The sequence below is a fragment of the Salvelinus alpinus genome, chromosome 23 (assembly GCF_045679555.1).
Source record: "Salvelinus alpinus chromosome 23, SLU_Salpinus.1, whole genome shotgun sequence".
NCBI lineage: Eukaryota > Metazoa > Chordata > Actinopteri > Salmoniformes > Salmonidae > Salvelinus > Salvelinus alpinus.
In genome coordinates this window covers 4,379,103-4,392,501 of record NC_092108.1, presented here as the reverse complement: position 1 = coordinate 4,392,501, position 13,399 = coordinate 4,379,103, and the positions used below count along the sequence as shown (strand labels likewise).

At 45.9% G+C, this 13,399-nt stretch overlaps 1 protein-coding gene across 1 annotated transcript in view; it reads right to left on the bottom strand.

Moving 5' to 3' along the window:
* LOC139550095 (microtubule cross-linking factor 1-like) overlaps positions 1-13,399 on the bottom strand; it is a 205,335-nt gene that overhangs the window by 84,692 nt on the left and 107,244 nt on the right. Inside the window, 3 exon segments of the mRNA XM_071360725.1 lie at positions 532-1,314; positions 1,962-2,351; positions 4,065-4,400. Coding sequence (XP_071216826.1) covers positions 532-1,314; positions 1,962-2,351; positions 4,065-4,400 — 1,509 coding nt within the window.

Sequence of the window (13,399 nt, the reverse complement as noted above, 5' to 3'; positions counted from 1 at the left end):
CATAAGGCTCTATATAGGGACTGTTGACCAGGTTCCATAGGGCTCTATATAGGGACTGTTAACCAGGTTCCATAGGGCTCTATATAGGGACTGTTAACCAGGTTCCATAGGGCTCTATATAGGGACTGTTAACCAGGTTCCATAGGGCTATATATAGGGACTGTTAACCAGGTTCCATAGGGCTTTATATAGGGACTGTTAACCAGGTTCCATAGGGCTCTATATAGGGACTGTTAACCATGTTCCATAGGGTTCTATATAGGGACTGTTAACCAGGTTCCATAGGGCTCTATATATAAGGACAGCCGTCAAAGGCCTGTGTTCCTTATATGAGACAAGGGCTTAAGCCAAGTAAAGTAAGCCATATGGATCTGGTCAAAAGTAGTACACTAGATAGGGAATAGGGTGCCATATGGATCTGGTCAAAAGTAGTGCACTAGATAGGGAATAGGGTGCCGTTTCGGCCGTACCCCTGGATAGAGACAGATACAGGTCAGAGGTCACAGGAGTGTCCCATCCTGTCTTCCTTACCTGGAAATCTGTGACCAGGTCGCGTCCCAGGGTGCTGATGGGCGAGTCTCGGGACATGGAGGTGACCCCTGACAGGAAGCTGCTAGACTCTGTAAGGTTGGGCATGGGCGACAGGTCATCCCCCCTATCCCGGTCCCCTCCCCTCTCCCTTAGCCCGTCTCCCAGGTGATCCACCTTCTCCATGAAGATATGGAGCTCTGTCCTGAAGGCCTTCATCCGGGTGTTGATAGTGTCCAGGACCTGGGAGTCTTGTAGGGACTCGGGGAGTGTGGTGGTGTCCCCCATGTCCTCTCCGCTTCCCTCCCCCCTGTGTGCTCTCAACCCCTCTATGCAGAGACTGTCTCCTCCTGTTACTATAATCTTTCCCTCGTAGATCAGACTGTCCGTGTCGGTAATGAGACGGTCTACGGTCTTCCCAAGACGCTCTGCTTCTCGTTTGACGTTCATGAACGTCTCACGGTCTTCTCGTCTGAGGTTGGCTAGTTCCGTGGTGCTGAGCCCGCTGATCTCGTCCGAGGGCTTGTGACTTCCGAAACCAGAGGTCGTGGTCGTCTTCTCGAACAGGTCCTCCGAGTCGCTCTCGCCGCCGACAGGCCCCTCCCTCTTGGGGTGTAGGAGGAGGAGCCTCCCAGTCTCTTCCTCCTCTGCGGCGTCACGGTGGCCGGTGTCGCTGTCTGCATCGCTGTCCCGCGGGGAGCCGGTGCGGAGGCCCAGGTGTTGGGCCAGGTCACAGCGCTGGACGTTGGACATCAGGACTCTGTTCTCATACTGCAGCTTCATCACCTGGATGGGTAAGGAGACAAGACACCAATATGTTAGCTTCAGAGAGAAGACACCATTATGTTAGCTTCAGAGTCAAGACACCAATATGTTAGCTTCAGAGAGAAGACACCAATATGTTAGCTTCAGAGAGAAGACACCAATATGTTAGCTTCAGAGAGAAGACACCATTATGTTAGCTTCAGAGTCAAGACACCAATATGTTAGCTTCAGAGAGAAGACACCAATATGTTAGCTTCAGAGTCAAGACACCATTATGTTAGCTTCAGAGAGAAGACACCAATATGTTAGCTTCAGAGTCAAGACACCATTATGTTAGCTTCAGAGTCAAGACACCATTATGTTAGCTTCAGAGTCAAGACACCATTATGTTAGCTTCAGAGTCAAGACACCATTATGTTAGCTTCAGAGAGAAGACACCATTATGTTAGCTTCAGAGAGAAGACACCATTATGTTAGCTTCAGAGAGAAGACACCATTATGTTAGCTTCAGGAACATCTTAAGACAAAAGATCTTTACAAAGATAACAACCGGATACAATGCACAGAGCATTGTTGTTACTCCTGTGAGTGATAAACAGAGCATTATGGGTACTGTAGTACATCATACACAGAGCATTATGGGTACTGTAGTACATCATACAACACACCTTCCCGCTGAGCTCGTTGATCTGCTTCCTGGCTGCTTTCAGCTCCTCCATCATCACCACACCGCTCCCGTTACCCCCGTTACCCCCGTTACCGGTCTTCATCAGCATCACTCCGACATCGACCTCCTCGTCTCTCGGGCCGAACTTGAATCGGTTCAGTTCGGAGGTCAGCTGCTTGTTGTGGTCCTCGATCTCCGAGATGGACCGCCGGAGAAGTTCTGCCTCTTCCTCTACGAACTGTAGGTGGCGCCGCAGCTCCCCGGCGGACTCCAGAGCGTCTCCGCCGTACGGGGAGGAGGGCATGCTGCTGAAGGGCTCCCGGCCGAAACAGTCCCTCTCGTACTGGCAGCGGATGTCCTCGTTCTCAGCCCTCAGGCCTCGGTTCTCCACCTGATAATAATGATCACAATGTCATGTTTTATTTAGGAAATTATTTTCTTTCCTATACGAAGATAAAAAATTATGACAAAGTTTGTTTTCGAAATGGTCTCCTATTTACTATGTAGTTCACTGCTTTACACCCTACTGGGCCCTGGTCAAAAGTGGTGCATAGTTCCCTGGTCTATAGTAGTGCATAGGGCCCTGGTCTATAGTAGTGCATTGGGCCCTGGTCTATAGTAGTGCATAGGGCCCTGGTCTATAGTAGTGCATAGGGCCCTGGTCTATAGTAGTACATAGGGCTCTGGTCTATAGTAGTGCATAGGGCCCTGGTCTATAGTAGTGCATAGGGCCCTGGTCTATAGTAGTGCATAGGGCCCTGGTCTATAGTAGTGCATAGTTCCCTGGTCTATAGTAGTGCATTGGGCCCTGGTCTATAGTAGTGCATAGGGCCCTGGTCTATAGTAGTACATAGGGCCCTGGTCTATAGTAGTATATAGGGCCCTGGTCTATAGTAGTACATAGGGCCCTGGTCTATAGTAGTGCATAGGGCCCTGGTCTATAGTAGTGCATAGGGCCCTGGTCTATAGTAGTGCATAGGGCCCTGGTCTATAGTAGTACATAGGGCCCTGGTCTATAGTAGTATATAGGGCCCTGGTCTATAGTAGTACATAGGGCCCTGGTCTATAGTAGTGCATAGGGCCCTGGTCTATAGTAGTGCATAGGGCCCTGGTCTATAGTAGTGCATAGGGCTCTGGTCTATAGTAGTGCATTGGGCCCTGGGCTATAGTAGTGCATAGGGCTCTGGTCTATAGTAGTGCATTGGGCCCTGGTCTATAGTAGTGCATAGGGCTCTGGTCTATAGTAGTGCATTGGGCCCTGGTCTATAGTAGTGCATAGGGCTCTGGTCTATAATAGTGCATAGGGCCCTGGTCTATAGTAGTGCATAGTTCCCTGGTCTATAGTAGTGCATTGGGCCCTGGTCTATAGTAGTGCATAGGGCCCTGGTCTATAGTAGTACATAGGGCCCTGGTCTATAGTAGTACATAGGGCCCTGGTCTATAGTAGTATATAGGGCCCTGGTCTATAGTAGTACATAGGGCCCTGGTCTATAGTAGTGCATAGGGCCCTGGTCTATAGTAGTGCATAGGGCCCTGGTCTATAGTAGTGCATAGGGCCCTGGTCTATAGTAGTACATAGGGCCCTGGTCTATAGTAGTATATAGGGCCCTGGTCTATAGTAGTACATAGGGCCCTGGTCTATAGTAGTGCATAGGGCCCTGGTCTATAGTAGTGCATAGGGCCCTGGTCTATAGTAGTGCATAGGGCTCTGGTCTATAGTAGTGCATTGGGCCCTGGGCTATAGTAGTGCATAGGGCTCTGGTCTATAGTAGTGCATTGGGCCCTGGTCTATAGTAGTGCATAGGGCTCTGGTCTATAGTAGTGCATTGGGCCCTGGTCTATAGTAGTGCATAGGGCTCTGGTCTATAATAGTGCATTGGGCCCTGGTCTATAGTAGTGCATAGTTCCCTGGTCTATAGTAGTGCATTGGGCCCTGGTCTATAGTAGTGCATAGGGCCCTGGTCTATAGTAGTACATAGGGCCCTGGTCTATAGTAGTACATAGGGCCCTGGTCTATAGTAGTACATAGGGCTCTGGTCTATAGTAGTGGAAAAAGGTGACATTTGCAGGACACAGCCAAAGGTAAAATAGTCAGGGCACCTACCTCTAGTTCAACGATCTTCCTCCCCAGAATATTGGCCTCTTCCTCCACCAGTTTGAGTCGGAGCCGTAGCTCGGCCTCCCTGGTGCTGTGGGGCCCACCACCTGCGAGCTCCGCCAGGGGTAGAGGGCTGTCCACGTCCCCGTAGACTGACTTGTACTGCTGGATCTCCTGCTCTAGCTCTTCCTTCTCCCTCCCCAGCTTGGCCATCTTCTTACGCATGAGGGTGGACTCTTCCTTAGAGAATTGCAGCTGGCACCTGAGATCTGCACTGTCGTCCTGGTTCGGATACTTCTTGTCCTTAAACGTTTCCCTGCTCCCTCTCCGCCGTAAAGCGGTCTGTGAGAAGGAAGGAGAAATCACAAACATTATAGAGGACATACTGCACACTGATGGATACGATAACTAGGACAAGGTGGGGAATATGATTTACACAGTTTTAATTCTCAAATCTTTTGTCCTTTTTTGATAGAATACATGTACATATAATATCAAGGGCCCGGAGGTTTTCCTGCTCAGGTCTTGTCAATCAAATTCAATCAAATGTATTTTATAAACCCCTTTTTACATCAGCTGATATCTCAAAGTGCTGTACAGAAACCCAGCCTAAAACCCCAAACAGCAAGCAATGCAGATGTAGAAGCACGATGGCTAGGAAAAACTCCCTAGAAAGGCCAAAACCTAGGAAGAAACCTAGAGAGGAACCAGGCTATGAGGGGTGGCCAGTCCTCTTCTGGCTGTGCCAGGTGGAGATTATAAGAGGAAATGGCCATTAAGGCCAGATCGTTCTTCAAGACGTCCAAATAATAATCACAGTGGTTGTAGAGGATGCAACAGGTCACCACCTCAGGAGTAAATGTTAGTTGGCTTTTTATAGCCGAGCATTCAGAGGTCGAGACAACAGGTGCGGAGACCTTTGAAGTGAGTTTAAAGTTTACATGTTCAGAGAGACAGAGAGAAAGACGGACGGACAGAAATACAGACATGCAGGCAGACAGACAGAGAGAGAGGGAGAGCGAGACAGCGAGCCAGACAGCGAGCCAGACAGACAGACAGACAGACAGACAGAAATACAGACATGCAGGCAGACAGACAGAGAGAGAGGGAGAGCGAGACAGCGAGCCAGACAGCGAGCCAGACAGACAGCGAGCCAGACAGCCAGACAGACAGACAGACAGACAGACAGACAGACAGACAGACAGACAGACAGACAGACAGACAGACAGAAATACAGACATGCAGGCAGACAGACAGAGAGAGAGGGAGAGCGAGACAGCGAGCCAGACAGCGAGCCAGACAGACAGACAGAAATACAGACATGCAGGCAGACAGACAGAGAGAGAGGGAGAGCGAGACAGCGAGCCAGACAGCGAGCCAGACAGCGAGCCAGACAGACACAGACAGACAGACAGACAGACAGACAGACAGACAGACAGACAGACAGACAGACAGACAGACAGACAGACAGACAGACAGACAGACAGACAGACAGACAGACAGACAGACAGACAGACAGACAGACAGACAGACAGACAGACGTTGCCCCCGTCCGTCCTGTGTTTACTCCCATGTTATGGTGCTGTAACCAAGTGGTTTGCCCAACATAAACTGAGACCAGGAAGTGAGTGAGTCAAGGTCTGTCCCCGGCGGGTGTAACGAGGTCACAACACCCTCAGTCTTTCCATCTGGCCGGCCATCTACGATTCATATACACTACTAGCTATCCCCGCTAACCTATTTAACTACACATACCGGTGTAGAGAGGAGACTGGGGATTTGGTTTGAAGTTTCATGTACTTCCCCTAAGCCATGGGAGATTGTAAATGTCATGTGGGTTTGACTTTATAGCACGCCTGCAGCTCCCACACAGCGGCCCCATAGGATAGCACGCCTGCAGCTCCCACACAGCGGCCCCATAGGATAGCACGCCTGCAGCTCCCACACAGCGGCCCCATAGGATAGCACGCCTGCAGCTCCCACACAGCGGCCCCATAGGATAGCACGCCTGCAGCTCCCACACAGCGGCCCCATAGGATAGCACGCCTGCAGCTCCCACACAGCGGCCCCATAGGATAGCACGCCTGCAGCTCCCACACAGCGGCCCCATAGGATAGCACGCCTGCAGCTCCCACACAGCGGCCCCATAGGATAGCACGCCTGCAGCTCCCACACAGCGGCCCCATAGGATAGCACGCCTGCAGCTCCCACACAGCGGCCCCATAGGATAGCACGCCTGCAGCTCCCACACAGCGGCCCCATAGGATAGCACGCCTGCAGCTCCCACACAGCGGCCCCATAGGATAGCACGCCTGCAGCTCCCACACAGCGGCCCCATAGGATAGCACGCCTGCAGCTCCCACACAGCGGCCCCATAGGATAGCACGCCTGCAGCTCCCACACAGCGGCCCCATAGGATAGCACGCCTGCAGCTCCCACACAGCGGCCCCATAGGAACCTGTATAAATGTCATAACAAGTAACATAGCCGGCGACGTAGGATTACATTCATAAGACATTTATGATTCGCCTGCAATGGTAAAACTTGGACTCAGATATTTATTTAGCAATATTCTACAGTATATACCAGCATAACTCAGGTGGCTGAAGCATACATGTCATTTAGTCCCCCCAAAGAAAGGCTCCAGAAAAGGCCTTCTGTCACCCAGAAAACAAAACTGTAAAGTTTCAAAATCATGACGTAGATAATGTTATGAAGGTGAACACCGTACGATTCAAAACGTGGAAAATGTGCACATTTAATTTAATATTATAAATCAAAGGTACGGTTTTGAAAATCATAACAGATTTGGGTAATTACCCCCCTAGGCAACATTATACGGTTGCCATGTTACATCTCGGTTACTAACGTTACACACATTTCATGTCCATGCAGAAAGCAACGCATATTACCGGACTGTAGGAATCCTGAAATAATACGAGACAATAAGAACCTGTTAACGTGCCAAATAAATGTTTCTTAGATGCCAGAACAGTGTTTTATTTAGCTTTTATATATTTATTTATTTAGGGGATTTCCTGCATGTAAATTACCAAAGCGCCCTCTAGTGGCCTCACGGGTGGAATGTTATCGATATGTTTCTGTCACGATAATGCTAGTACGAACTCGAACCCGGGCGCAGAGAAACACAGCACGAAGAGATAAGGGTAAATCCAAATCTTTTACTTAAGAGTCTTAACAGAAACAAGGCAACAGCACAAGAACACACTAATAAAACACGAGACCTAAGCGAAGATCCAGGTCAACTGAGGAACATAAATAACAAGGCAACCAGGTGAACCGAGAAGGTAATTAAACACAGGTGAATCCAATAAGTAATAATCAGGGTAACCTGGAAAGTAGAAAACAGGGTAAAGGGGAACCCAGAGGTAACCAAGGAAACAACAATCAAATAACACAGAGCCTGTGACAGTTTCATAATTTCATAAATTAATAAACCCTTTTTCTTTTACACCGAAAATCGTAATGTTTCTATGTCAAACTGTTTCATTATATTTCTGTCTTCTGTGATGTATATAAAGTGTAATATTGGAATGCAAACTTAGAATTGAATACATTTCCCTTGTACACCTGACATGGTACAGGTGTGTTTTTATTCACACAACCATGTGTTTGAGGTGTATACTTTTGTGTCAAAGTAGATTTGTTAAAAAACTAACAAGACCCGTCCTGTGTGTCACTGATTTAGCCCACTGCAGTAAAAGGTGTGTTAGCTAGCTGTGTTAGCTAGCAAATGTCGAGCCGTCTATAGTTTGGCTAGTAGGCAAAAGCAATGTCGGCTAAATACAGCTGCCAAAACGTCTTATACTAACTGAGAAAACTACATGGTTAAAATATATTTCCACGTTTCGGGGGTTCATCCAGATCAGTGAAGGTAACATGCTGATTGAGTTGATGTAAGGAGGAACCCTGAATGTACAACATAGTTCCGTGCGCCCCAGGAAGAGTAGCTGCTACTTCTGCTAATAAATACTAATAAATACCAATAAAGGCCAATAAATACCAATAAATACTAATAAACACCAATAAATACCAATAAATACTAATGAATACTAATAAACACCAATAAATACTAATACATACTAATAAAGGACAATAAATACTAATAAATACTAATACATGTTAATAAATACTAATAAATACTAATAAATATCAATGAATACTAATAAATACTAGTAAATACTAGTACATACTAATATATACTAGCGGATACTAATAGATACTAATAGATACCAATAAATACTAATAAATACTAATAAATACCAATAAATACTAATAAATACCAAAGTGTGCAACACAAGTAACCAAGGTGAAACATATCAATGTCAGAATGTTAACGTTCATTACATTCTCTACGTTATGTTGCTGAAATGTAGCATTTACGTTTTCTTAATTACGGAACAACACATTTTTTGGGGTTGGGTGGCCCTTGGACTATTTGTCATTCTGCCTGATTTATTGAGAGTTTGCTCTGCCTGGTGTGAGAGTGAAACAAATCAAATCCAAGTTAATTTGTCACGTGCTCTGAATACAACAGGTGTAGTAGACCTTACAGTGAAATGCTGAATACAACAGGTGTAGTAGACCTTACAGTGAAATGCTGAATACAACAGGTGTAGTAGACAATAGGTAAGTAAAGAAATAAAACAACAGTAAAAAGACAGGCTATATACAGTAGAGAGGCTATATACAGTAGCGAGGCTATATACAGTAGAGAGGCTATATACAGTAGAGAGGCTATATACAGTAGCGAGGCTATATACAGTAGCGAGGCTATAACAGTAGAGAGGCTATATACAGTAGAGAGGCTATATACAGTAGAGAGGCTATATACAGTAGAGAGGCTATATACAGTAGAGAGGCTATATACAGTAGAGAGGCTATATACAGTAGAGAGGCTATAAACAGTAGAGAGACTAGACTAGACTACAGACTAGACTAGAATAGACCCCAAACCAGCCTGCTTCCTCTCCAACGACTAGAATAGAACCCAAACCAGCCTGCTTCCTCTCCAAGGACTAGAATAGAACCCAAACCAGCCTGCTTCCTCTCCAAGGACTAGAATAGAACCCAAACCAGCCTGCTTCCTCTCCAAGGACTAGAATAGAACTCAAACCAGCCTGCTTCCTCTCCAAGGACTAGAATAGAACTCAAACCAGCCTGCTTCCTCTCCAAGGACTAGAATAGAACCCAAACCAGCCTGCTTCCTCTCCAAGGACTAGAATAGAACCCAAACCAGCCTGCTTCCTCTCCAAGGACTAGAATAGAACCCAAACCAGCCTGCTTCCTCTCCAAGGACTAGAATAGAACCCAAACCAGCCTGCTTCCTCTCCAAGGACTAGAATAGAACCCAAACCAGCCTGCTTCAACTCCAAGGACTAGAATAGAACTCAAACCAGCCTGCTTCCTCTCCAAGGACTAGAATAGAACTCAAACCAGCCTGCTTCCTCTCCAAGGACTAGAATAGAACCCAAACCAGCCTGCTTCCTCTCCAAGGACTAGAATAGAACCCAAACCAGCCTGCTTCCTCTCCAAGGACTAGAATAGAACTCAAACCAGCCTGCTTCCTCTCCAATGACTAGAATAGAACCCAAACCAGCCTGCTTCCTCTCCAAGGACTAGAATAGAACCCAAACCAGCCTGCTTCCTCTCCAAGGACTAGAATAGAACCCAAACCAGCCTGCTTCCTCTCCAAGGACTAGAATAGAACCCAAACCAGCCTGCTTCCTCTCCAATGACTAGAATAGAACCCAAACCAGCCTGCTTCCTCTCCAAGGACTAGAATAGAACCCAAACCAGCCTGCTTCCTCTCCAAGGACTAGAATAGAACCCAAACCAGCCTGCTTCCTCTCCAAGGACTAGAATAGAACCCAAACCAGCCTGCTTCCTCTCCAAGGACAAGAATAGAACCCAAACCAGCCTGCTTCCTCTCCAAGGACTAGAATAGAACCCAAACCAGCCTGCTTCCTCTCCAAGGACTAGAATAGAACCCAAACCAGCCTGCTTCCTCTCCAAGGACTAGAATAGAACCCAAACCAGCCTGCTTCCTCTCCAAGGACTAGAATAGAACCCAAACCAGCCTGCTTCCTCTCCAAGGACTAGAATAGAACCCAAACCAGCCTGCTTCCTCTCCAAGGACTAGAATAGAACCCAAACCAGCCTGCTTCCTCTCCAAGGACTAGAATAGAACCCAAACCAGCCTGCTTCCTCTCCAAGGACTAGAATAGAACCCAAACCAGCCTGCTTCCTCTCCAAGGACTAGAATAGAACCCAAACCAGCCTGCTTCCTCTCCAAGGACTAGAATAGAACCCAAACCAGCCTGCTTCCTCTCCAAGGACTAGAATAGAACCCAAACCAGCCTGCTTCCTCTCCAAGGACTAGAATAGTACCCAAACCAGCCTGCTTCCTCTCCAAGGACTAGAATAGAACCCAAACCAGCCTGCTTCCTCTCCAAGGACTAGAATAGAACCCAAACCAGCCTGCTTCCTCTCCAAGGACTAGAATAGAACTCAAACCAGCCTGCTTCCTCTCCAAGGACTAGAATAGAACCCAACCCAGCCTGCTTCCCCTCCAAGGACTAGAATAGAACCCAAACCAGCCTGCTTCCTCTCCAAGGACTAGAATAGAACCCAAACCAGCCTGCTTCCTCTCCAAGGACTAGAATAGAACCCAAACCAGCCTGCTTCCTCTCCAAGGACTAGAATAGAACCCAAACCAGCCTGCTTCCTCTCCAAGGACTAGAATAGAACTCAAACCAGCCTGCTTCCTCTCCAAGGACTAGAATAGAACCCAAACCAGCCTGCTTCCTCTCCAAGGACTAGAATAGAACCCAAACCAGCCTGCTTCCTCTCCAAGGACTAGAATAGAACCCAAACCAGCCTGCTTCCTCTCCAAGGACTAGAATAGAACCCAAACCAGCCTGCTTCCTCTCCAAGGACTAGAATAGAACTCAAACCAGCCTGCTTCCTCTCCAAGGACTAGAATAGAACTCAAACCAGCCTGCTTCCTCTCCAAGGACTAGAATAGAACCCAAACCAGCCTGCTTCCTCTCCAAGGACTAGAATAGAACCCAAACCAGCCTGCTTCCTCTCCAAGGACTAGAATAGAACCCAAACCAGCCTGCTTCCTCTCCAAGGACTAGAATAGAACCCAACCCAGCCTGCTTCCTCTCCAAGGACTAGAATAGAACCCAACCCAGCCTGCTTCCTCTCCAAGGACTAAAATAGAACCCAAACCAGCCTGCTTCCTCTCCAAGGACTAGAATAGAACCCAAACCAGCCTGCTTCCTCTCCAAGGACTAGAATAGAACCCAAACCAGCCTGCTTCCTCTCCAAGGACTAGAATAGAACCCAAACCAGCCTGCTTCCTCTCCAAGGACTAGAATAGAACCCAAACCAGCCTGCTTCCTCTCCAAGGACTAGAATAGAACCCAAACCAGCCTGCTTCCTCTCCAAGGACTAGAATAGAACCCAAACCAGCCTGCTTCCTCTCCAAGGACTAGAATAGAACCCAAACCAGCCTGCTTCCTCTCCAAGGACTAGAATAGAACCCAAACCAGCCTGCTTCCTCTCCAAGGACTAGAATAGAACCCAAACCAGCCTGCTTCCTCTCCAAGGACTAGAATAGAACCCAAACCAGCCTGCTTCCTCTCCAAGGACTAGAATAGAATAAAACAGCAAATGTGTGTTCCGCTTTGTCTCTGAGCCTCTCGAGACTACAAACACACAGGCACGCACGCACACACAGGCACGCACGCACACACACACACACACACGCAAACACACACGCACACACACAGTTTTCCTAAGCAGCAGCTTCTATGGCTGTGATCTGTTTTAGTATAGTAGTGTAGATATGATCACAGTATTACTATAGCATAGTAGTGTAGGTATGCTCACAGTATTACTATAGTTGTATAGATATAATCACAGTAGTACTATAGTAATATAGATATAATCACAGTATTACTATAGTATAGTAGTATAGATATGCTCACAGTATTACTATAGTAGTATAGATATAATCACAGTATTACTATAGTAATATAGATATAATCACAGTATTACTATAGTAATATAGATATAATCATATTATTACTATAGTAGTGGAGATGTGATCACAGTATTACTATAGCATAGTAGTATAGCTATGATCACAGTATTAGTGTAGGTATGCTCACAGTATTACTATAGTAGTATAGATATATTCACAGTATTACTATAGTAATATAGATACAATCACAGTAGTACTATAGTAACATAGATATAATCACAGTATTACTATAGTAATATAGATTTAATCACAGTATTACTATAGTAGTGGAGATATGATCACAGTAGTACTATAGTAGTATAGATATAATCACAGTATTACTATAGTAATATAGATATAATCACATTATTACTATAGTAGTGGAGATATGATCACAGTATTACTATAGTAGTATATATATGATCACAGTATTACTACAGTAGTATAGATATGATCACAGTATTACTACAGTAGTGTAGATAAGATCACAGTATTACTATAGTAGTGGAGATAAGATCACAGTATTACTACAGTAGTGTAGATAAGATCACAGTATTACTACAGTAGTATAGATATGATCACAGTATTACTACAGTAGTGTAGATAAGATCACAGTATTACTATAGTAGTGTAGATATAATCACAGTATTACTATAGTAGTGTAGATATAATCACAGTATTACTACAGTAGTATATATATGATCACAGTATTACGACAGTAGTATAGATATGATCACAGTATTACTACAGTAGTGTAGATAAGATCACAGTATTACTACAGTAGTAGTAATATCCTATGTTTCTATTGATGTCTACCCAATGTGGACCTAGCAGAGACAATGGAATAATTTTAAATGTTTTAGTAATTGAATGTTTACTATTTTTGGCTTAAGAATTTCCAGAAAAAGCTAAAATGATTGTTTGTGATGGGAAACACAACAACATTCCTTAGTACTGTGGTCTCCATATACCGTAGCATCAAAGACAGAGTGGCTTAGTACTGTTGTCTCCATATACCGTAGCATCAAAGACAGAGTGGCTTTGTGCTGTTGTCTCCATATACCGTAGCATCAAAGACAGAGTGACTTAGTACTGTTGTCTCCATATACCGTAGCATCAAAGACAGAGTGGCTTAGTACTGTTGTCTCCATATACCGTAGCATCAAAGACAGAGTGGCTTTGTGCTGTTGTCTCCATATACCGTAGCATCAAAGACAGAGTGACTTAGTACTGTTGTCTCCATATACCGTAGCATCAAAGACAGAGTGGCTTAGTACTGCTGTCTCCA